This window comes from Asterias rubens, chromosome 5 (assembly GCF_902459465.1).
Source record: "Asterias rubens chromosome 5, eAstRub1.3, whole genome shotgun sequence".
Lineage (NCBI taxonomy): Eukaryota > Metazoa > Echinodermata > Asteroidea > Forcipulatida > Asteriidae > Asterias > Asterias rubens.
In genome coordinates this window covers 10,110,840-10,136,280 of record NC_047066.1, presented here as the reverse complement: position 1 = coordinate 10,136,280, position 25,441 = coordinate 10,110,840, and the positions used below count along the sequence as shown (strand labels likewise).

Sequence of the window (25,441 nt, the reverse complement as noted above, 5' to 3'; positions counted from 1 at the left end):
TTTATAATAAAGAGCTGTTAAAAACTAGCACATAATTATAGTATTATTTTAAAAGCTGTTTAATGGTAAGCACTTTTTGTATGCTTACCAAAGTAGACAAATATTTGTAAGCATCATAAATGAGGAGGTGAGGTGAGGAGAGTGAGGTGAAGAATGGCATGATGGGGGAGGGGTGTAGGGCTTCTCTTAAATCAGTAAACTTAAAGGTAGGGTCATAAATTGGTAAATGCTTAAATTAATTAATTACCATGGAAAACGTATTTGGTAAGAGGCCCCGCAGCTGTTGATAGTATAAACTATTTTGAGAAAGGATTTCCTTTAAAATATTATGCTTTTGGTAATTTTCACCCCTAAACATTTTAATCTGATTCATGCATAAACCTTTTCTCAGATTTCTGAGGGTTTGTGTCTAATTGAGAATTAGGCGGCCAGAGATGTGGTTGGTACATGTACCTGCTTTCACCTCGCTATAACATTGATGCTCTTGTGAAAGCACAGCGGCATTTTTCCCCGTTTTCTCAGCAAGAAGACACAGTACTCAGTTAAAACTTTCACAGGTGACTTTTAATGTATTTTTCTTTATAATTGTGCCAGCATATCGTTGCGTAAATCAACCTATGACCCTACCTTTAAAGGTTTGATGAAATCTGATCTGATTGTGCCGTAAATATAGTAATGTTACTTTTTTTTTTAGTAAGAGAGAATTCTATTTTGACTGTTAGTAAATAAGTTACATGTATACAAATTACATTTGAATTGGCCTTTATATCCTAGTTTGGCATTTGAAAATGATAGGATTGATTCCAAGTTGGTTTTGTTGTTTTGGTTTAGTTAAATTGTTTATGTGTGTTTTTGAGGTCAATAAAGTTGCCATATGGTGCTTTGGAAGATGACATTGAATTGAGTCACTGCTTATTCTGTATCTTGTGTATGAGTTCAGTGTTGTTTACAGGTGTGTTATTAAAACAACAAAATTTAAGTGAAAATTACCAGTACCTTAACCCTTTAAGAGACCATAGCAGTCACAAAAGGCTCTTACTGAAATGCTCATAGCGGCTGCAATCGGCCGGAAGATTCAACCTACTTCCACTTAAAAGAACACGTTGCCTTGGATCGGATGAGTTGGTCTATAAAAAGCGTTTGTAACCGTTTTTTTTTATAAAATGCATATGATTGGAAAGATGTTTTAAAAGTAGAATACAATGATCCACACAAGTTTGCCTCAAAATTGCGTGGTTTTCCTTTTACTTTGCGAACTAACACGGTCAGCCATTTATGGGAGTCAAAAATTTGATTCCCATAAATGGCCGAACGTGTTAGTTGACGAGGTAAAAGGAAAACCGTGCAATTTCGAGGCATGTTTGCTTGGATCATTGTATTCTACTTTTAAAACATCTTTCTACCCATATGCATTTTATAAAAAACCGTTTCAAACACTTTTCAAAGACCAACTCGACCGATCCAAGGCAACGTGTTCCTTTAAGCAAGAGGGTAAAAAAAAGGTATAGGACAATATTTGTATTTTCAAATGTGTCCCATTAACACTTGGACTTTTTTTTCTTTCTAAAAGTGATTATTCTGGTAATTTTGGGGGAATAACTGAATGGGTTATGTCTCATTCATTTGAAGTAATTTGATGCCTAAAAGGAAATCTAATGGCCATATGCAATCCATTTCAGGACAGTTTTAAAATCAGTAAAAATCATCACAAATTACCGATCTGTATTTATGTGTGAAGATTAAAAATACAAAGAAAAATACAAATAATATAAAGACAATTTCTTCACAATGAACATCGGGTTCATTCTGGATTAAAAACACAACTTTGAACATTTATAAGAATATTACACACTTTCAATTATATACAGATAAAATTATCAAACTCAATATTTAAAATAAGTTAAAGTTACTTACACAACCAGGACACTGTGCACTTTTGTAAACAAAAACAAGCTTTTTTCAAGAGTTACATAAGAGCTTCATCACGCTACCATCATCTTCAAACATTTTGAGAAAATTCAACTGACCAGCAATCAGAATAATCTCTTCCTGCCAGGGGAAATCCTCCAACATCAAGTTGTTCGAAGCTGATTAGCTCTCGTTTTGGCCCTGAAATAAATTGTTTGAAATATGTCAGACAAATGCACAACATCTTCCAGCAGAGCCTTAAACAAAATGAGCAGTGCTTATACCATTTTAACTAATGTCATTACATTTTAATTGAAATTTTAAGGTTTCTCACCCTTTTATCTAAATCAAGAACAGCATAATACAGTGTCAGTTCGACAGGAAAGTTACAGACCCTTTTAAAAACAATGGCTCCAGCTGTGATTGAGACTAAGCCAGATCCCAAGCTAGTTTGATACAATTATGTCCACTTTTTGCATGGAGATAACAGGTGTAAGTTGCCAAACAAAAATGATGTATTTTTTTAGCCTCTTCTGTCAGTGATTATCCCTATAATGTATAGAAACAGATTGATAGAAAATTGACGCTTGATTGTAAAATAAATGGAGGGCTTACCTTTGAAGTGTGACCTGCGACGTTGGTTTGGAGATTTGTGATGAGGTTTTAAACTGGTACTCAAGTCGACTGAATAACCCTCCAGCAAACTACAGGAAAAAAAGGTGGGGTGGGTGGGTGGGTTAATAAATGTATCTGAAAGACAGCGTGTCATGGCTGCGTGCTCAAGTACATTAGACCCAAGTGTTTCTGATCAGCAGAGTGTGGGTTCAAGTCAAGGTTTTGAAACTTTTGTCTTTTAAGCAAGACACTTAACCAGTATTACTTTGTTTTTCTGATTGGACGTAAAGCTGTAGGTCCCGTGTTTTGAGTATTATGCACGTAAAAGTTACACTTATCACGAAGAGAAGATCTTTGCCCCTGTGTTTCTGGCAGTGGCTATACTGAGTTTACAAAGGTTCCATAATTCAAAACATACAGCCACTTATCCTGTCGAAAACCATATAATGAGCACTGTGTGATTAAAGGCTATAAGTACCTATTAATACTACTAGTATAGTAAAACAATGGCACATTAGATGACTAATCCTAGCTTAACTGTCTAGAGTACAGGGTTCTCTGGTTAACAACAGATTTGAATCCTTCCAAGTCGGTTTTGATTCTTGTAGTTCAGAACAATTCTACTGGATCGCATTGAACATGACCATTGGTGGATTACAAGTAAGCACGTCTTCCATAACCAGAATCTTACCTCCTTCGGTTTTGACTTTTCGCTTCTCTCGGTGAGGTCCGTTCTCATCTTAGCTAGATGGTTCACCATCATCTGACTCCGCTTCAAATCTATCAGAAACAGAATGGATTTACATTTTGGCATATTAAGTTCATTCTACTAAGAGAAGTAGTACCGGTAGTCCTCTGCCCATTTTCATAGAGCTGCTGAAGCACAAAAAGTAGCTAAGCACAACCAAATTATGCTTACCAGAATAAGGTTATCAGCCAAACTACCATGCCACATGTACATTGTGACTGGTATCCTGTTCATATCTGCTTAGCAGAACATTTTAAAGCAATATTTTCTGTTTAAAGGAACACGTTGCCTTTGATCGATTGAGTTGGTATTTCAAAAGCATTTGTAACCGTTTGTTATAAAATGCATATGATTAGAAAGATATTTTAAAAGTAGAATATAATGATCCACACAAGTATCACTCGAAATTGCGTGTTTTCCTTTTACCATTTATGGGAGTCAAATACTCCCATACTCCCATAAATGGCCGACCGTGTTAGTTTGCAAAGTAACAGGAAAACCACGCAATTTCGAGGCAAATGTGTGTGGATCATTGTATTCTACTTTTAAAACATCTTTCTAACCAATGCATTTTATAACACACGGTTACAAACGCTTTTCAAAGACCAACTCGACCGATCCAAGGCAACGTGTTCCTTTAAGCAGTTGATAAAATTGGGCCCTGGTCGAATTCCAGGTACATGTAGAAGTTAACAGCTCTTTTCAGAACTTAGCAGTCTCTCAAACTCCAAAATCTACTCAGCAGTAGAATAAATAACCAGACAAGAAAAGAACAAATCTACAAACCAAAGTAGATATGTACACAAGGTGTTTCAGCAAAATGAATATACATTTATTGGTTTGGTTGTTTCTTGCTTATGTTGGCATCCCCAACTTAAAGACACTGGACACTATTGGTAATTGTAAAAGACCCGTCTTCTCACTTGGTGTATCTCAACATATGCACAAAATAACAAACTTGTGAAAACTTGAGCTCAATTGGTTGTGGAAGTTGCGAAATAACTTGGAAAGAAAAAACACCCTTGTCACATGAAGTTGTGTGCTTTCCGATGCTTGATTTTGAGACCTCAAAATCTAATTTTGAGGTCTCAAAATCAAATTCATGGAAAATTACTTCTTTCCCGAAAACTACGTCACTTCCGAGGGAGCCGTTTCTCACAATGTTTTATACCACCAACCTCTCCCCATTACTTGTTACCAAGTAAGGTTTTATGCTAATAATTATTTTGAGTAATTACCAATAGTGTCCACTGCCTTTAAAGGAGAAAATTATGTAAGAAAAATAAAAGTGACATTACTATGACTCACCTTCCTCCCTTTGGGCATCTTGGTTAAAACGCAGAGAGCGTTCAGGATCCCATCGACTCCTGTAACTAAAAACAAAACAGACAAAAGAAAACCAAATGAGCCTTTTCAAAGTTCTTACCAATCAATATGACCTATGGGAGCTGCAGATTAATGTCAACAAACACCCCCAACAAACAAACAAATACTCCAACAAGCTAACAAACAAGACTTGGGTTTCAAAGCTCTGTTTATCATTATTAAAACTCTCATATATTACTTTATCTGATTTGATTTATTTTGACAAACAAAACTTCCGGGAAAACTGAAGGGGTTATTACAAATCAATTTTAGGGCAAAACAACATTTTTTTACAAAAGCGAGAACTTTATGGATTTGGTTAGTAACCTGTTGCTGCCAAGCAAGATTATTCTGTGCTTAGCAAGTTTTTGTGCTCACAGGCTTGATGACCTTTTGGACTCTGGGTCCAATGTCATAAAACCTGTAAACTCAAAAATGTGCCAAGCACAGAAAAGTATAGCTCAACAAAAATAGGTTACATTGCTGCAACTGGTGCCCCTCTTGTTTTTTTGCTCAGCAAAGAAATTTGTCAAGCATTATTTTCTGCTTAACAGCTTGATGGCCTTTGGGCCCTGAACTGAGAGTCAAGACTTACCTAATGCTTGATGCAGAGCTGTCTACAGACGTGACTGAGTTGTGTTTGTCTCTTCCCATGGAGGATTTACTGGACATCTTACGAATCAATCTCTTATGACGATGCTTGGAAACTGGGATTAAGCATCAAGAAGTAATGTCATTAAATTCAATCAAAGAATGCTATACATTATTTCTGGCTGGGGTATAGCAACCAATTTAACATCTTTCTATTGTTGTCTGATGTTTTACATGTCTTTATAGACTAATTGTAAATAATTATAGATTTTAAATATATGGCCAGGTATCTTGGAATTGAAGGCCTTCGGCCTACAGTTTTTTGGTAAACTTTTTTAATTCCAGGCATATGTCCCTTGCCTTTGATTTGTTTATGTTTGTATTTTGTATGTGTTTTTGTGCCGAATAAATTATTATTATAATAATAACACTTTTAAAATATTTTTGACATGTAGATAAATGACATGTGACGCGTGTGTTCAAATCAAACACACCAATCAAATAAAACAAAATCTCTGTGTGTGGTATATAATTATTTTTTATTCTAGACCTCTATCCATGCAAAGTTAGACGACTTTTTATCCTGAGAAAATAGAATTAGCTGTTGCAAAGTGCTTACCAACCCAAAAAGCCTATGGTATAAATACAAAAAAATAGATAATGGCCTGACCTTTCGACCCTAGCATAGTCTTTTAGTTTTTGAGGAAGACTCTCCTAAGGTCGAAATGTCAGGCCATTAACTACTTTTTTGGACTAATTAATTTGCTTTACCTTTGGCTGTAACTTCTTCATCTCCCATCTCATCATCGCTGGAATCAAAGTCTGACGAGGATCCCGCCATGGTGTCCCGACTCCTACTGTGATCAGGCTAGAAATAATTCACACCAAAGAAAATAGTTTTCCTGAACACGAGCCAGAACCTCAATGACAATCAGGGGTCACTTTTTATATAGAGCTGCTTCAGCAGAAGATTATGCTTAGCACCTTTCTGCTTAGCAAAATTAAGCAGTGTACCAGTCATAGATTGTACATGCAATATGGCACTTTGGCTGGTAACCTTATTCTGGTGAGCATAATGTGGTTGTGGGGTGCTTACACTGTATGCAGCTCACAGGTTTATTTCTAAACAATAAGCGAAAATGATTGGGTTGAAATTTTAATATAATTTTGGGTTGAACCAAGAAAAGTTGACTAGAGTGAGACTTGAGGTTTATTAACTGATTTTGGAAATACAAAATTACATCCCCGTTAGGTGAACTCTCTACTGCTGCTTCCCAGGGGCCAATTTCATAGCGCTGCTTAGCGGCCGATTTTGCGCTTGCGGTGCAATTTCTATTTCACAGCGCTGCTAACCGTAAGCACACGAAAAGGCATGCTAACCTTCCGGTGCTTACCGCACGAAAATAAATGACGTCACAATGCAAATCCACGGTAAACACGCAATATGGCCGAAAATGAAATTGGGCCCAGGTTGTATCCCAGGCGCAGTGTAATTGTATGTCACGGTCGGCAGTGCCGGGCGGGCCTGCCCAGAACTAACCAATTTCACCCAGCAATCTGAGCAAAATATACAGTGCTGTCCAGCACAGATTTCCCCCAGATTGCACTTCAGCAATGATGGCGCCATAAATCTGTTGAACCACTTGCGCTTGGTGGACTACATTGGATTTAGAGCCCACCACTAAAATTGGTCTATCTACAACACTGCTTGTGTGTGGTGTGGTCCCTGGCTACACGACAGCTAACGGTTGTATTTCTTCTGTATACTCAGACTTGAAATCAAGTCCACACATACACAGGCACAGGAAGTGACATCACTGTCATGGTTACCTGGTTACTCACTGGCAGATGATCATCAGGGAAGATGTTCTGTATATGACCTTTGACCCCTACGCCGTCCTCCCCAGTTCCACACAACATCTCTTCACTCTTGAACAAATTGATATCCTGCCATCTGCGAATCAAACAGTTACACAGTCACGAATATTAGGGATAACACAAAACATACATTTTATCCAAAAGTAAACCCCGAGTAATACATGTATGCCTGTTTTTTTTTTCCACAGAACTAGTGAAAGAACTGAGTGAACAGTGCAAACATACATCGGTGTATATGGGTATAACCAAAATGAATATTCTTGATCCCCGATGCAAATTTTCATCTACTACATCGTTGCGGAAACCGCTGCTGAAATAAAGGACTCAAAGTGCCTCTAGCTACCAGGAAATCACTGAGGTCTAGTTGGTATGACACTGCTCTAATATTGCAAAGGTCGTGGGGTTGAATCGCAACCAAGTAAAATACATGTGATTTTTTTTTTACAGAGCTCGGGAAAGTACTGAATACACAGTGCTAACCAAAATTAATATTCTTTATCCCGATTTAAATTTCCAATTATTAGATGACAATTCAACAACAACTTGTATTAGGGAGTATAGTCAACTGGCCAACTCTTTTTGTGCCTTTCTGCTTTAAAGGCAGTGGACACTACTGGTAATTACTCAAAATAATTATTAGCACAAAACCTGACTTGGTAACGAGTCACGGGGAGAGGTTGATGGTTTAAAACATTGTGAGAAATGGCTCCCTCTGAAGTGAAGTATTTTTTGAGAAAGAAGTAATTTTCATCGAATTTGATTTCAAGACCTCAGATTTAGTATTTGGGGTCTTGCAATCAAGCATCTGAAAGCGCACAACTCCGTGTGACAAGGGTGTTTTTTCTTTCATTATTATCTCAGAACTTAGATGACCGATTGAGCTCAAATGTTCACAGGTTTGTTATTTTATGCATAATGTTGAGATACAGCAAGTGAGAAGACTGGTCTTTGACAATACCCAATAGTGTCCAGTGTCTTTAAAAGAAATTGAGATAACAAAATACCTCTCCTGTTCCGGAGACTTGGGAGGAATGCACATGATGTCTTTGTGTTGGAGGAGAATATCTAAGATCTCTGCATCTCTACTCATCTTAGAGTGCTTGGAATGATGAGAAGCTTCCTCTGCATCCGTCTCATCTTGTTTGCTTATCATGACAATGTGGTCCCTCACCTGACATCCCTGTGTAGAAAAATAATGACGATAAGTTATCACCGATGTAGGCATATACTTGTGGACAAGTCATTGATGGCCTGTCGCGGTGAAATAGTCTAGTCGTGGTAGTGGCTGAATGATTCAGGCTTCCACGATGAAATACTGCTCTCGGGAGATCACTGCTCTGCGTGAAGCTGCTGACTGCCGACTTCTACTTCGCACAACGCAGAGCGGTAGTCTTGCGAGAATATCGCCAGTGTCGCGGGAATCACAGAGAGAATCGGAACGCTATCACCGCGACAGACATTTAATGACTTGTTCACAAGTCTAATGACAGCAAGGCGCAATTTCGTACATCTGCTTATAATCAACAGCAATTAGTCCAGCAATTAGCCCAACAATTATCTGCTAAGTGAAAATAAGCAGGACACTAGGTGGGACTTGTGGAATGGTACTTTGGGCTTTTGGCTGTTAAACTTTTCTGACATACATACTATGCTTAGCTTATTTTGTGCTTTTTAGTTAGTAGCTCCATGAAATCAGGTTCTGATGTCATCTATACCATGGACCAGACTGGTATTTTACTTGCCTCCGTTTGGGTTACACTAAGTTGAATGAGAAACAAACCAAGATGGCTGAACTGTGATGAAGCTCTAGCGTCTCCACATACCGTGTTCTGATTAAGAGGATCAAATCTCAGCGTCTTCTGTTGACAGCATCCATACGTCCCAACAGCAGACGACTTGACCGTCTCCACCAGGTTGTCGAACTTTGCCAGTTCCGGGTGGAACCTACAGTGTCCCAGCTCACTGCAAGGGAAGACCAGCTTACATCTTGAGCAGGTTAGGTGATTAACGGTGGCCCAGAGACGCCAGTAAACCTCCCTCCATGATTTGCAGTCTGCTCGGAGGCCTAGGAGGTAATCGTTGATGTCCCATGATGGATCTCTGCAAAAGGAAAGCGGGTTATGTGAACATTGAAAGAAACTAATGTGGAGACGCAGGAAGGAGAGGCCTGCCTTCTGTTTACAAAGGACGAGCATTCACCAAAAAACAGAGTGGCGTCGACAGGATTAAGTTTTTCTTTTCTTTTTTATTTATTTGTGTACGCCTTTCCAACATGGAGTAGAACTTGTATATAATGACATCATTATATGGTTTTGCATTGTCTTAATTTTGGTGAATGCTCGTCCTTTATAAATAGAAGGCCGGCCTGCGCCCCGTGTCTCTAAGAACAGTGAACGCATTCCCTTGTATAGCATCTGCATTGCTATAAAAAAATTATTAATCACAATCGTATTGCGCATATCACCGCTAAGTCCCTACAACTGTATGTGCTTTAAGATACAAAATACCAATGGAAGAACAGTTACTAACAAATGTTTAAAAGATGTTTTTTAAGGCGGTTTTTGAATTGCTCAACTGTAAGTTAAACTCTGGTATGCCATTCCACAGTTCAGCTGCAGTTACTTGGAATGGCTGAGCTCCATACGATTTTGAAACAGGGTGGAAGTGACAAGAAGGGACTTTACGTAAATGTACCAGTTGCTACTCAGAGATTATCATTTGCTACTCAACTTTTTATAAGATATCGCGAGCAAGTGTGATCTCAGTGTTTTTCTGTGTTTACCAACTATGTTCAATCACACATCATTCACACAGTTTTCATGGTCTGAGAGTGGTCACAATGTGATGGTCACAGAGTGATCTCAGTGTGTTAACCAAACAAATACCTTCCCTTTGAAGGCAGTGGACACTATTGGTAATTAATCAAAAGAATTATCATCATAAAACCTTTCTTGATTACGAGTAATGGGGAGAGGTTGATAGTATAAAACACTGTGAGAAACAGCTCCCTCTGAAGTGACGTAGTTTTCGAGAAAGAAGTAATTTTCCACAAATTTGATTTCAAAACCTCAGCCTTAGAATTTGAGGTCTCGAAATCAAGCATCTGAAAGCACACAACTTCGTGTGACCATGGTGCGACAAGAGTGTTTTTTTCTTTCATTAATATCTCGCAACTTCAACGACCCATTGAGCTCAAATTTTCACAGGTTTGTTATTTTATGCATATGTTGAGATACACCAACTGTGAAGACTAGTCTTTGACAATTACCAACAGTGTCCAGTGTCTTTAAAGGTTAAATTTGACGACTTCAATAGCTGATCCTATTTTAAAATTGAATAATTTCCGTAATAATAAAGATGTATCTATTATGTACATGACTCACCTCTGATGATGGTATGTTATATTCCCTTGTCTGCTTATACTCATCCTGTAAAAATTATAGAAAAAAAAAACAGCCCCAAGATTAAGTTTTAATATCCTTGATTTCACAAAAGATTTAAAGGGACACCTTGCCTTGGATCGGGCCAGTTGGTCTACGAAAAGCACTATAAAACGCATTATATTATATAGAAAGAGGTTTCAAAGGTAGAAGATAAATTATCCACACAAATATGCCTCAAAATTGCGTGGTGTTAGTTCCGGAGGTATAATGAAAGCAAGTTATTCAATATTTGAATAGGTTGCCTTTACCTTGTTGCAACGCACTTAAGTTTGGATTGAAGCTCTGATGTCAAGAGACGCTTGCAGTGTTGACATCTGAACAAACACAAAAGAGTGAAACGACAAGTAATGATTAAATTACCAAAACTCCCTTTAACTACTGGGCAATCTTGGTGGTCTAGTTGGCAAGACACTGCTCTAAAAATGCAAAGGTCGTGGGTTCGAATCCCAGCTGAGTAAGATGCCTGGGATTTTTGTTTTCACAGAAATCAGGAAAGTACCAAGTATACAGTGCGAACAAACATCGTAAAATGAATCAGTTAATTTTAAATAACAACAATTATAACAGTGGCTTCTTATACAGTGCTCAAATCCGTCACTCGGTGATGCTCACAGCACTCCAACATTATTACTCCTGATCACTGGGCCATTTATTTCAGTCATTAAAGACTGGACACTGTTGGTAATTGTCAAACACTAGTCTTCTCACTTTGTGTATCTCAACCTACGCATAAAATAACAAACCTGTGAAAATTTGAGCTCAATCTGTCGTCGAAGTCGCGAGATAATAATGAAAGAAAAACACCCTAGTCAGCGAGGTTGTGTGCTTTCCTAAGCTTGAATTCGACACCTCAAATTCTAAATCTGAGGTCTCGAAATCAAATTTGTGGAAATTTACCTCTTCTCAAAAACTACGTCACTTCAGAGGGAGCCGTTTCTCACAGTGTATTATACTACCAACAGCTCCCAATTACCCGTTACCAAGTAAGGTTTTATGCTAATAATTATTTTGAGTTATTACCAATAGTGTCCAGTGCCTTTAAACCATCTCAGCTTCCTTGGGAATACACAGTCTGTGCTGCCAACAAGCTAGTTCAATCACAAGAACCATCTCTGCCCGCACAGTACTTATTGAGACTCTTTAGGAGTTATTGAAAACTTAAGGATAGTCCAAACTCTGCAAATTCCTACTCGCGGAACAAGCTTCTAAGTCTCCGCTATGCCCCATCCACACGTGCTACAACTCTGCTGCCTTCCTGTATATTTTCATTCCAGAACCTTGGCCTTTTTGTAAATCCCAGCACTGTTTACCGACCTACACATCGTGGTAAAAAAGCTGGTCGCCGTAGAACTGTTCATAAACCCCCTGTACCCGAAGTTACACTCCCTTCTGTTCCAGTACCAGTGACTACAGCCAAATCTCAACTCAGCCTTTGTGTTCTAAACACACAGTCCATCTGTAACAAGTATGACGATTTTACTGATTTTGTTCTGCAAAAAGATCTGGACCTTGTTGCCGTTTCAGAAACATGGCTGAGACCAGACGACAACTTAACATGTCGTCAATGTACGCCTGCTGGCTACTACTTTCATCACATCCCAAGACCTCACAAGACTGGTGGAGGAGTTGCAATACTGTACAGATCTACTTTATCTGTCTCTGTGAAAAGTAATGACGTCCAGTACACAACTTTTGAATCTCTTCATGCTGAAGTTTCCGGAAACTCTAAATCTGTTCGACTTGTCATTGTATACAGACCTGAAAGGGATTCAAACGGCCAACATGTGACTTTCTCAAGTTTTCTAAGGGAGTTTGAGAATTTGATTTTGGAATATCTGCTTCATCCATCGGAAATCATTATCACCGGCGACTTTAACATTCATGTTGATGACGTCCACAACACCAATGCAAACCAGTTTAAGCATCTACTTCAAGCTTTTGGTCTTACCCAGCATATCAAGGAGCCAACTCATCGTCTCGGTCATTGCTTGGATCTTGTCATAACTCGTGAAATCTCCCCACCAATTGCCTCAAACTTTATTATTCTACCTGGATTATCTGACCATTATGCAGTCATGTGTAACTTGAGTCTGTGCAAGCCCAAAGTCCCAACCGTCACTATAAAGAGCCGACAATGGAAACATGTGAATTCTCCCGAAGTGTTCCACGACATAGGCACTCATTTAGCAAATCTAGAAGTTGATCATGACTGCTTGGATTCCTATGTCAGCCAATATGAGAGTACAGTCAGTGACATCTTGGATAAATACGCACCTTGGAAAACGAGATCAGTCAAGGTCCGAACTGAAGTCTCCTGGTTCAATGATGATATTCGTACAGCGAGAAAGATCTGTCGTCAACTGGAGCGGAAGTGGCGGAAAAATGGCAAATTGGCAACACAACGACAAGAATATCGCAACCAATGTAAAGTAGTTAGGAATTTGATCAACCAGGCAAAGATCATCCATTATTCATCTCAAGTACAAGAATCCTCAGGAGATCAAAAGAAGCTCTTCAAGATAATTGGTAAGTTGTTGCTCAAACCCAAAACCCCTGTCCTTCCATCCACCTACAATAACCAGGACTTAGCAAACGAGTTCCAGAAATTCTTTGTCACCAAGATTTCAGACATCCGCTCATCATTTTCATCAGTCCCTTACAACGTGCCGCAGACATTGCCACATCTTCAACCAGAGTGTAGACTATCTGTGTTTGAGCCTGCCACTGTTGCTGAGATTCAAAGGGTTATTATGAAATCTCCTTCAAAATCCTGTGAGCTGGATCCAGTATCAACATCCATGATAAAGCAAAACATTGATATATTTGTACCCTACATCACTAAGCTTGTAAACGAATCTCTCAGTTCCGGTTGTTTCCCAGATAGCCTCAAAGTTTCCTACATCAGGCCGCTCATCAAGAAACCAAACCTGGACAAGGAGATATTTAAAAACTACAGACCGGTTGCAAACTTAAAATATCTTGGAAAAGTCATCGAACGAGTAGTGTCATCACGTATTTCTGATCACATTCATACTTTCAACCTGTCCGACGTGTTCCAGTCAGCATACAAGCCTTTCCATGGGACCGAGGCTGCACTAGTCCGTGTGAGCAACGATATTCTCTCTTCTATGGACAATGGTAACCTTACAGCACTAGTCCTGCTAGACCTGAGTGCTGCTTTTGACACTGTTGATCATAACATCCTTCTCTCTCGGCTCCAGAATCACCTTGGCATAGAGGACACAGCCCTAGCATGGTGCAAATCGTATCTCCACAATAGAACTCAGCATGTATGTATTGGCACTGCGATATCCGACCCTGTTGTTTTGAACTACTCTGTGCCACAGGGGTCGGTACTCGGCCCGCAGTGGTTTACACTGTACACTTTACCGATTCGTGACATCATCCTCAAATTTAATCTGAATTACCATGTGTACGCAGACGACACTCAGCTATACATCACGTTTAAATCTTCTCAAGAAAACGCCAATGCATCTATTGCAAGACTTGAGAAATGCATCCAAGAGATTCGACGTTGGACACAACAAAACTTCCTGAAGTTAAATGATGATAAGACAGAGTTCCTTTTATTTGGGTCACGTCAACAGTTAACCAAGGTTTCAGTGCCATACATCTCCATCGGTGATGCTCGGATAGCTCCCTCGCTAAAAGCTCGGAACTTGGGGGTTATTTTTGATTCATCGATGACACTTCAGCCACACATCAACAATATTGTTCGTTTATCATCATATCACATCAGGAATATAGGTAAGATTCGCAAGTACTTGGATAAAAGTGCCACTGAAAAGGTCATTCACTCATTTGTTACTTCTCGTCTTGACAACGGCAATGCTCTTCTATACAGTCTACCTAACAACCAGATTTCCCGACTTCAACGGCTCCAAAATACTGCTGCCCGCATTGTGACACTGTCTAGAAAATCCTGTTCTATCACCCCCATTCTGAAACAACTACACTGGCTCCCTATCTCTCAACGAATCATCTTCAAGCTGATGCTCATTGTCCACAAAGCTCTAAATGGCAAGGCTCCCCACTATATTTCTGAACTGCTTCAAGTTTACACTCCATCAAGGAGTCTTCGATCAAGTTCCATGCTTCTCCTCATTGAACCCAAGTCTCGACACTCATGGGGTGACAGGTCTTTTTCTTCAGCCGCGCCACGCATCTGGAACTCTCTACCACTTAATCTTCGATCTTGTGTTTGTACCGCAAAATTCAAGTCTCTTCTCAAAACTTATCTTATGTCACAGGTTTTCAATGACTAATTTTGTTGTGTCTGTTTTTCTTTGTGTTTTGTTTTTGTTTTTGTTTTTGGTTTTACTGCGCCTTGAACACCCAGCAGGGTGGATATGTGCGCATTACAAGTCTTATTATTATTATTATTATTATTATTATTATTATTATTATTATTATTATTATTATTATTATTATATTATTATTATTAAGGCCAATTTTGAAATTTCCAGCAAATGTTGACATCCTTTAACCAAATATTGGGTAAAACATTGATGTTACAAACCAGACAAGTACACCTGTCATTACAATTGGTTGTCATTTTTCATGAGTGGAATTGGTCAAAATTGAGTCTCCTATGTGTAGGACTGGGCCCAATTTCACAAAGCAATAAAATTCATCGCAAGACAATTTGCAAGTATTATAGTGATTTGTATTGTGACATCACACTTTACTTAGCAACTACGATCTTAGCTCTTTGTGAAATCGGCCCTTGAGCGCTTACCTGTACAAAGTAGCAGCAGGTTTGTTGCCCTCGAACATCCCTTCTATCTTTTTACAGATCAACTTGCTGTTCGGAAAAAACAAACATAAACATTGAACTTTTTTATGAAACCAATACATCAAAAATACCATTGTGTCAGTGCAAAAATGTCCTATGTCCAATTTGAGAATAATTTAACTTTTAAGTAATGTGGTTATGGAAAAAGGTATAAGTTTTTATCACCAACAATTTAAATCTATATTCATAAATACCTCAGACAGTTTCGCTATTCCTATTAGTGGAGAGCGCGTCACCTGGGGGTGTTTAAACCTTTGATAATGAGCAGTGTTTATAACCGGTTGTGAGCGGCTACTCCGCGCTAGTCTTGGTGCAAGATGCTTCTTATTACGGGCGATGCGGGCGCTGTCGGTGAGTTGGCCGCGCTGTGTGTGAAAGGAAAACGAGAACGTGTTGCACCAAAACTATACGCGCACGAACGTAATTGGAAACTGTCGGAAATAGGCGTCTCAGTAATATCACACGGCAACGACCCTGCCTGGTTTAAACGGCAGTGAAAGAGCTCGTCGCTACCCTTTTATTCCCTTACTTATATGAGATTAACACAACCAATTGATTCCAAAAACCCAAAGCTATACCTTTCCTTTAAACAATCTCACCTTTTGAATTTATCTTTTCTGTCTTTCACCTCATCCACTTCCAAGTCTGTGAAGAGATCAGCAATCCTGAAAACAAATCATTACCAAGTTTTGAGTTTTGGCAGGAATTTATAAGAGCAGCGTAATCAAGTTTTGGTGGTTAAGTCGTTGAAGTGTGAGTACGAATCACGGTCGTGACACTATAAGTTACTATTCATATTTTGTATTATTAACACATAATGGAATACCTTGTGCATAGTTTATCGTTGATACAGTTCATGTTGCAGGGTGTTGCTACTATCGCAGACATATTTTTATGACAGAACTCAACACACTCACTCACCTAAATAAAAATTTTAAAAAATTCAAAATAACACATGATGCTGTAAACAAGGATATCAACAAAAAGCTTTCTTAGAAAAAAAATTGTAACAATCTACACAGCATACACAATATCAATAATCAGTTCTGTTCGTCGTGCCACCACACACAATGTGTGTAGTTAAATGGTTTCAGACTCATTGAAAAATGATACCAATAGAATTTATAATATTTTTAACTTTTTTTTAACAAAACCTCAACAAATTAAGAAGATACAAAAACATTACAATTACATGTACATTACATATTTTTGTAAACACTTTATAATAAACTGGACACTATTGGTAATTGTCAAAGACCATTCTGCTCACTTGGTTTATCTCAACATATGCCTAAAACAACAAACCTGTGAAAATTTGAGCTGAATGGTCGTCAAAGTTGGGAGATAATAATGAAAGAAAAAACGCCCTTGTCACACGAAGTTGTGTACTTTCAGATGCTTGATTTTGAGACCTCAAAATCTAATTCTGAGGTCTTGAAATCGATCATTCGTGGAAAATTACTTCTTTCTCGGAAACTAGGTTACTTCAAAGGGGGCCGTTTCTCACATTTTTTTTATACTATCAACAGCTCTCCATTGCTCGTTACCAAGTAAGGTTTTATGCTAAAAATTATTTTGAGTAACTACCAATAGTGTCCAATGTCTTTAAAACCGGATAACCCGGAGACTCATGGATGACCCCCCAGACCATCCAGAGAAAGTCAACAAAAGGATTGTCAGAAAGATCTGAGCAGCTGACCGAGAGTTCCAAGATCATCACATTCAAGTAAACTGGTTACAAAACAAAAGTGTGCTGACTAGGTAGTTTTGACACTATCACAAATACCATGGTTGAAACAGTTAACAAGTCAAGTATATTGGGTGCGTTCGATTAGCTTCCCTGGGTCTACTCCGCAGTGCTCACTCGGGTGAGCCTCTGACAAGAGCTAAACGAACGATCACTCACCCGCTCTCATTGTGACGTCATGCACCTGTATGGGGCCAGCCCCCAAGTGACCCAATCCACAAGCAGGGCACTGGGGGCTGACCCAGGTGAGCCCCTGGAATGACGTCAAAGCTATTCGAACGCACGGGGGGCAGACCGGGGTCAACCCAGGGAAGCTAAACGAACGCACCCATTGTAGGAGGGTTAAACATAGACCCATTCAGTTAGTTTGGAAAGTTGTTGGCAAGTGAAAATCCCATTGTTGTACCACTACTCTATTTTTATTTTCATTTGTGCTCCATTTTGATTTTGTTCAGAACAAAACTCACCAAAGAATCCATCTTCAAGAAGTCAGAAGATATCAAGATAGAAATCACATTGCTTGCTTCTGTAAGAGAAAAAAGAAAATAATCTTAAATTATGAATAATGAACTTAACATTGTGCATATGTGTCAAACACTTACTTTTCAACCAGTTTTAAAATGCACTGAACACCTTTGGTAATTGTCAAAGACAGTATTCTCACTTGGTGTATCCCAACATACATGTATGCATAAAATAACAAATCTGTGAACATTTTTACTCAATTGGTCATCGAAGTTGCAGGAGAATAATGATGAAAAACACCCTTGTTGCACAAATTTGTGTGCTTTCAGATGCTTTATAAAAAGCTTCAGGCCCGAAGTTTTTTAATATTTGAGTGAGAAATTACATCTTTCTAAAAAGCTACTCTACTTCAGAGGGAGTGGTTCTCACCATGTTTTTACTATCGACAGCTCTTCATTGCTAGTTACCAAGTAAGATTAATGCTAAAAACTATTTTGAGTAATTACCAGTTGTGCCAGGGCCTTTAACAGGATGTATTTCGACCACTGGAGGACTAGTAAAACAACACGCTAACTGGTAAAAGTAAAAGGAAAACCGCACAATTTCGAGGCAAACTTGTGTGGATCATCTTTCTAACCATTATAACAAACGGTTACAAACGCTTTTCAAAGACCAACTCGAACGATCCAAGGCAACGTGTTCCTTCAAGTCTTTTGTGTCCCTGAACCTAAACATGTTACCCCCGCCCAAAACCACCAAGAACCCTGCGTAGTACTATTAAAACAACATTTCTCACCCAGATTTGGCACCAGTCTCGTCTGTGAGCCGGGACAGTGCCGTTTGACATAAGACATCAGCCAGTGGAATATTTGTACATCACAATGGACCGAGATGTCAACTTCTTCCCAGCGCTGAGTTTCACTTGAAAGATACTCGGCGAAATAACGCATCTCGGAGACAAGGAGGTCACGAGGACAGGTAAAATCTTTCTTGACTGCAGAAGAAAGAAAGAGAACACAGACAAATCTGCATTAAAATAACTGATGGAAAAAAGAAAGTATTAACTTAAAGCCAGTGGACACTATTGGTAATTGTCAAAGACTAGTCTTGTTGGTGTATCTCAACATATGCATAACATAACAAACCTGTGAAAATTTGAGGTCAATCGGCCGTCGAAGTTGCGAGATATTAATGAAAGAAAAAAACACCCTTGTCACACGAAGTTGTGTGCTTTCTGATGCTTGATTTCGAGACCTCAAATTCTAAACTTGAGGTCTGGAAATCAAATTCGTGGAAATTACTTCTTTCTCGAAAACTACGTCACTTCAGAGGGAGCCATTTCTCACAATGTTTTATACTATTAACCTCTTCCCGTTACACGTAATCAAGGAAGGTTTTGTGATGATAACCATTTGAGTAATTACCAATAGTGTCCACTGCCTTTAAAGGGTTTTGATACCTTTTGTAGATCAAGGTTTTTTTTTGCCATGACATGACTCGCTACTCACTGTGAATGAAGATGTCGACAATGTAATATGAATTACCTGTAGAAGTTTCAGCCTCATTAGTCGACAAGTTTAAAAAAAGTGAAATCACAAAGCAATGTTTTCAGGGGAGTCGCGCAAATTCATTCTAAAAAAATACAGCACCTCAGCAAGCAATATTTTAAGGGAAGCTTTCTACCATCATTTCCCTTAACGGTTTTTGCTTAAAATGCAAAATCTTTCCTTTTTGTTTTAACACAAAAGCTCCTTTGGGGCTTTTAAGCATTTTGAAAAATTAATTTCTTTTGGGTTTCTTTGAAGCATGAAGTGAATCATTCTGAAATAAATAAACATACCATTTTTAGCCTCGTCACATACATGAATCACCATGTTGGGTCTGAAAAAAACAAAAAAAAATCATTTAAGAATCATGAATTGTAATTTCATCACAGCATCATCAACAAAGCATAATATGCCTAAATTTTTATCCAATCATCATCAGAGAAAAGTCTTTTTGCAAGTTTAATTTCAATGTCTAGTCAGTGACTAGCTAATAAAGCTGTGTTCCCTTTTTGTTAAAGTATCGCCACTTTTCTGTAGAATGACAAAATTAAATCCAATGGGGATGCATGGTACACTGACCTCCCCGTCACCTTACCACGCACGCGATGTAAAACTTGCAGGCTGAAAGAGGTCACAGACGACTTTCGCGCAGCCACAGTAACTTATCAGGGCCGCTTAAAAGTCCAATGGGAACATCTCTGCGCTGTAAACCTATTGCGACCTTGCTCTAAAACACTATGCAAAGATCGCGGTAGTGGGAAACCACAGATGAATGACACAAAAGCCAGTCACTGTAATTTTCCGCGTGGCAGCGGAAGAAAAAGTTAATTGGGAACACGGCTAAACAAAATATGAAAACACCCATTAATAAACTTACCCATAAGAATCAGGTGATAGCGTTTTCTTTTCTGTCTCCAACACAGATTCTCTCTGGAAAAGTGGCACAATACATCAAAGAAAATTTTTTATCACCAATGAAAATGTCTATCCAACAGTATGCGTTACTCTGGAATGGCGGTAATAGTATACAAATATTGACTAGCAATGAGGTAACTAGTGTCGACTATTCCCCCGAGGGACTTTGAGTGACCAGAAGAGCGACCTATTTCCCTCGGCCTTCGGCCGAAGGAATTAGGCCCCTCTTCTGCGACCTATTTCCCGCGGTCTTCGGCCGAAGGAATTAGGCCCCTCTTCTGGTCACTCACAGGCCCGAGGGGGAATAGACATACACTAGTAACCGAATTATGCCAGTCAATATGTGTTGTGTTTTATAACACAGCTCGATCTTAAATGTGAAATAAGAACAGAAATCTGGAAAAGAAAAGCAGTTTTGTAGTTGCTGTTCACAATTCAAGTCAAGAGAGGGCGCTGTAACCGGGCACTATTTTCAAAGACTAGTGCCCGCTCCACGCACGCGCGATCACGAGACTATTAGTTTATCCCACAACCCGAATACAGAACAAGCAAGAGGTGTGTTATAAAGAGTGTCATTTACCTTATCATTTCCTCGTATATTCTGTTGGTTTGATTCCGCTACATCTGCAATACAAAATAATAATAACTGGTTCTTATATAACAGCCTCATCCTATCAAGTTGCTTTATTACAACATTATTATCCCTGGTCATTGGGCACTAGACCATTCCTTAAACTTCTTCTCAACTCTCGAAGGCCTTCGAGAAACACTCTGCTAGTGCTATCTAGGGTAAAAACATCAGACCATTGACTATTTTTTGCAAAAATATTCACAAAACGTGAAATGAAAAAAGGAAAGAAAACAAACCCACTTTATTCAAAGACAGTTTGAAGGTTGATCCAACCAAATTGGTTGGTTAGGCTTAATTTGACATACCCTGGTTTTCCTCTTTGTCGCTTTGCCTCAATACGTTGTTTTTTTCCTCGCTGGTACTCAGTGGATGAAGAGGCTGCTGATACTTTGAGGCTCCGCTACCAGGGCGCCCTCTAGGGGCAGGCTTACCACGCGCAGCTAGGCCAGAGAGGTGACCTACAGGGGAAAGGTCGCCAGCCGCAGACTGAAGCTCCTGAAATCTTCTTGAACACTAAAAATTAAAATCATTCATGGAAAAGGAATTTGGTTATCAATGCAGAATACCTTGCATTAGACAATACGTAAAATAAAGTAAAATATTTAGTTTCAAAACCTTTTTAAACTGCAGTGTTACAAACTGCCTTTTTTTCCAACTTTGCAACCACTACATAGCAATCAGCTGTGGAGTGTTAATCTCAGTATTAAATATTGTGGATACTTTGGAATATTGTGCAGAGCATTATCTACTTTGTCCAGGGCGGTCACAGGTTGATGTAGTGGTGTCTTGCCTCGCCTTCCCACCTCTGGGACCCCCGTTTGAATCCCACCGGGGCGGCACTATTTGGATTTGGTTTTCAGTCCCTCCAGTCCTTACTTGACTGTGTTAATCTCAGTAACAAATATTGTGGAAACTTTGGAATATTGTGCAGAGCATTATCTACTTTGTCCAGGGCAGTCACAGGTTGATGTAGTGGTGTCTTGCCTCGCCTTCCCACCTCTGGGACCCCCGTTTGAATCCCACCGGGGCGGCACTATTTGGATTTGGTTTTCAGTCCCTCCAGTCCTTACTTGACTGTGTTAATCTCAGTAACAAATATTGTGGAAACTTTGGAATATTGTGCAGAGCATTATCTACTTTGTCCAGGGCGGTCACAGGTTGGTGTAGTGGTGTCTTGCCTCGCCTTCCCACCTCTGGGACCCCCGTTTGAATCCCACCGGGGCGGCACTATGTGGATTGGGTTTTCAGTCCCTCCAGTCCTTACTTGACTGCGTGGGTTTTCCCTGGAACAATTTTCTGGGGTTTTACTTCCACATTAAAAATTCAAATTTCTTCATCATCTTCTCTTCTCGTTTGGCTCTAATTAGAGCGTTGTGAATAGTTATTCCGATCCAGATCCAGATCTAACCTTAGGATCCAGAATGCCCCCAGTTTGGATAAATCCTAGGAAGAACCCTCAACAGTACGTGTGTCTGACACTATTGTGCTAAAAGGAAAATTGGCCAGGGCAGCAGATAGAGAGACTACCGATCGTCAGTTCTCAAGATTAAAAAAAATGAGTTTAGTCAGAATAGAATGCAAATAGATGAAACTAAATTGCTATGACGTAGGCCCTACCTCTTGTGGTGTAGAGCCGGGAATCAGTTTGGATATAGCATCCCAGTTCTTGCTCTGCATGTTGTTGAAGTCGGAGGAATTCATGAAGGTTCTTAGAATCAGGTCCAAGGCCACAGCCCGAGAAGGGCTGTCTCGACGAATCATACCTACGGTCGTAGCTCTCAATGATGAAGTACATGTAGGGCCTAAACCTTGATAGGAGAAAGTGTTCTATTCAATATTTTTCAGCCATGCTGCAAAAGGAAATTTTATACTTTCAATTTTAATATAGTAGCTTCTTATTTTTCGCACTCATATCCGTCACTCAGTGACATTTGCTCAAGGCGCTTTAACCTTCAGTATTTTTCTGCGAGAAATGTGGTACTACGTTTCGAATCATGAGACCTTCTCCTTTTACCTGGCACTTCACCCAAGGTTTTACAAGGTGCTGGGGATGGTGAAATACGCATATGGGTGAACCAATCTCAAAAAATGTCAGAACCAACGACTTTACGTCCCATCCAAAGGACAAAGCATTATGGTTAATTGTCTTGCTTTTTTAAGGACACAGTGTCACGACTGGGACTCGAACCCACACTCCGCTGAACCCGCACTCTGCTGATCAGAAACACCACAGCTTGAGTCCAGTAGTTGGGATAATCATAACGAATGCTGGTCATCTCGACACCTGACAAGCTCGCCACCAACAAAGTCGCCCCCTGCAAAGTCGCCCCCTACCTGGCTCGCCCCGGGTTGAAACAAAGTCGCCCCCTGGCAATGTCGCCCCCAAACAATGCCGCCCCCTAGCAAAGTCGCCCCCTGACAATGTCGCCCCAAGCCAATGTCGCCCCCAGCCAATGTCGCCCCCTAGCAAAGTCGCCCCCAGATGTTGTTCAGAAAATAATTAAGGCTGCAATAATTATGGTAAAAAAATATAGTTAAAAAATTTTCAGAAAAAAATTCCGTATGAAGTAGGCCTAATGTGATTGTGGAAGGTCTAATTAATAGGGCCTTTCTATTGAAAATCTACTCTGTAAATGTTAAATTTAATACAGGTTTCCTGGTCATTAACCCTAACCCTAACCCTAACCCTAACCCTAACTTTAAGTAGGCTTACTTTATATTCTTTCCGATACAATAATTAAGCCATTATATTACCGAAAGAATCCTTAACTATTTTCTGGGGGCGACTTTGCTAGGGGGCGACATTGGCTGGGGGCGACATTGTCGGGGGGCGACTTTGCAAGGGGCGACATTGTTTGGGGGCGACATTGTCAGGGGGCGACTTTGTAACAACTCGGGGCGAGCCGGTTAGAGGGCGACTTTGCAGGGGGCGACTTTGTTGGTGGCGAGCTTGCTAGGTGGCGAGATGACCAGCCTCCATCATAACACTCCTCCCCATCTATGGTTCCGACATCAAGAGGAGGGTGTACAATTATCGCAGGTTTTATGTAGTAGCAATGATCGTGTTAACCCTCCATCCTCCCGACCGTTGGGAGGATGGAAGGTTACGATTATCGCAACTAATTTTTTGTGACACTTAATCTGAAAATGACTGTCTGACTCTGACTGTCTGACTCCATGGATGTAGAAATAGAACTCTGACTATGTTTGGCAAGTGAACAAATTCAACTGAAGTCATGATCAGATGATAAGGTTTATCGCGATTCAGAAACGCACTGCATTGTGGGAAGGAATATGGGGCGGTTACTATGCAGTTTGTACGACTCGGGCACGCAACGCCTATACCTTTGTGTGGGTTCAACAGCGCCCTCTCTTGATATTTTGCTATTCGCGATAAACCTTATATGAAGAAGTACTCAATCAATGTCATTTATGGATGAGTGTTAACCCGGCCCCAAACACAAATTTCTTTTGCCTTAAAATAAAAGTTCAATTCCTCCCGACGTTCGTCAGTAAAAAATAGTAATATTATTATTGGGGTCCATAATATTGTTCCCTTCCATACCTACCGCACAACACAATCTACACTACAAAAATACAGCAACAGTTAGCGTGTAGGTTGATGGGCGGTTACTATGCAGTTTGTACGACTCGGGCACGCAACGCCTATACCTTTGTGTGGGTTCAACAGCGCCCTCTCTTGATATTTTGCTATTCGCGATAAACCTTATATGAAGAAGTACTCAATCAATGTCATTTATGGATGAGTGTTAAATAACCTGGCCCCAAACACAAATTTCTTTTGCCTTAAAATAAAAGTTCAATTCCTCCCGACGTTCGTCAGTAAAAAATAGTAATATTATTATTGGGGTCCATAATATTGTTCCCTTCCATACCTACCGCACAACACAATCTACACTAAAAAAATACAGCAACAGTTAGCGTGTAGGTTGTTGTGTACAAAATCCATAACAACCCAAACAGTGACTGAAGTCAAAACTGAAATTTTTTGACAGACTGTAAATATTGAAAAAATTAACGTCAAAATCAACTATATTTCTAATTCTTATTATGCATAAATATATATACCAACATTACATAAAGAAATCTTCATGTCGTTCTGTAACTAAAAGATACAAATTGTCGTAACTTACCAAACGAATCTCTAAATTAAAGACGTTGTCGTCGTCTGCAAAATTAAACACAAAACTCCACGGGAAAAGGTAGGTTGGTGGGACGCCCTCTAGCGCCCACTTTGAAGAAAAAAACTCGACCACAAAACCCCAATCTTTCCCTTGTAATGATGGCCACCCTAACATAAAAAATACAAACCACTTTTATTGGTCAAAATCGGAAATACTGAATTTCTTCATTATTTCTTCTGTTAGTCAACTGCCAATTTGTGACTGAACCCTTGTTTTATTCTCACAATCTTAAATGTGTGCCCCTTAAAACCATTTTATTCAAACACCATACATAAACATGAGTTTTGTTTGATTCTCTTTGACAAGTTAGCTTTTACAATTGAGATTACTTAGCTAAACGTGGCTTATTATGCCTTCAAAGGCAGAACACACTTCTCTGACAAATCAATATCAATATAACAACAAAATAACAACAATAACTGACAACATAATCCGTAAACAAGTTTCACTCTGAATACTAAAATAATGTTATTTATTTTTACGAGTTGCTTGAAGATTGTCTACAGCTCAAAGGTACACAAGGTGAGATAACAATAACAGAAACAAAACTATTGAATTGAAAATACG

At 39.4% G+C, this 25,441-nt stretch overlaps 1 protein-coding gene across 4 annotated transcripts; it reads right to left on the bottom strand.

The window, feature by feature from the left end:
- Nucleotides 1-1,459: 1,459 nt before the first annotated feature.
- On the bottom strand, nt 1,460-24,903 carry LOC117289897 (uncharacterized protein KIAA1841 homolog). Of its 4 annotated transcripts, none has more exons than XM_033771096.1 (22): nt 24,824-24,903; nt 22,287-22,477; nt 20,975-21,182; nt 20,619-20,662; nt 20,001-20,053; nt 19,417-19,457; nt 18,373-18,570; nt 17,579-17,637; nt 16,191-16,285; nt 15,964-16,029; nt 15,308-15,373; nt 10,797-10,862; nt 10,489-10,533; nt 8,929-9,205; nt 8,110-8,285; nt 7,058-7,181; nt 5,999-6,095; nt 5,232-5,343; nt 4,580-4,644; nt 3,215-3,303; nt 2,524-2,612; nt 1,460-2,109 (listed from the first exon to the last, which is right to left on the bottom strand). In XM_033771096.1, the coding sequence occupies exons 2-22, from the start codon at nt 22,428-22,430 to the stop codon at nt 2,073-2,075; spliced, it is 2,151 nt and encodes a 716-aa protein (XP_033626987.1). In that variant the 5' UTR covers nt 22,431-22,477; nt 24,824-24,903; the 3' UTR covers nt 1,460-2,072. The 4 variants fall into 4 exon arrangements, with proteins under 4 accessions (XP_033626987.1, XP_033626985.1, XP_033626984.1 ...); XM_033771094.1 differs by having other exon boundaries at nt 7,070-7,181; XM_033771093.1 differs by having other exon boundaries at nt 22,287-22,471; nt 24,824-24,884.
- Between the last annotated feature and the right edge of the window lie 538 nt (nt 24,904-25,441).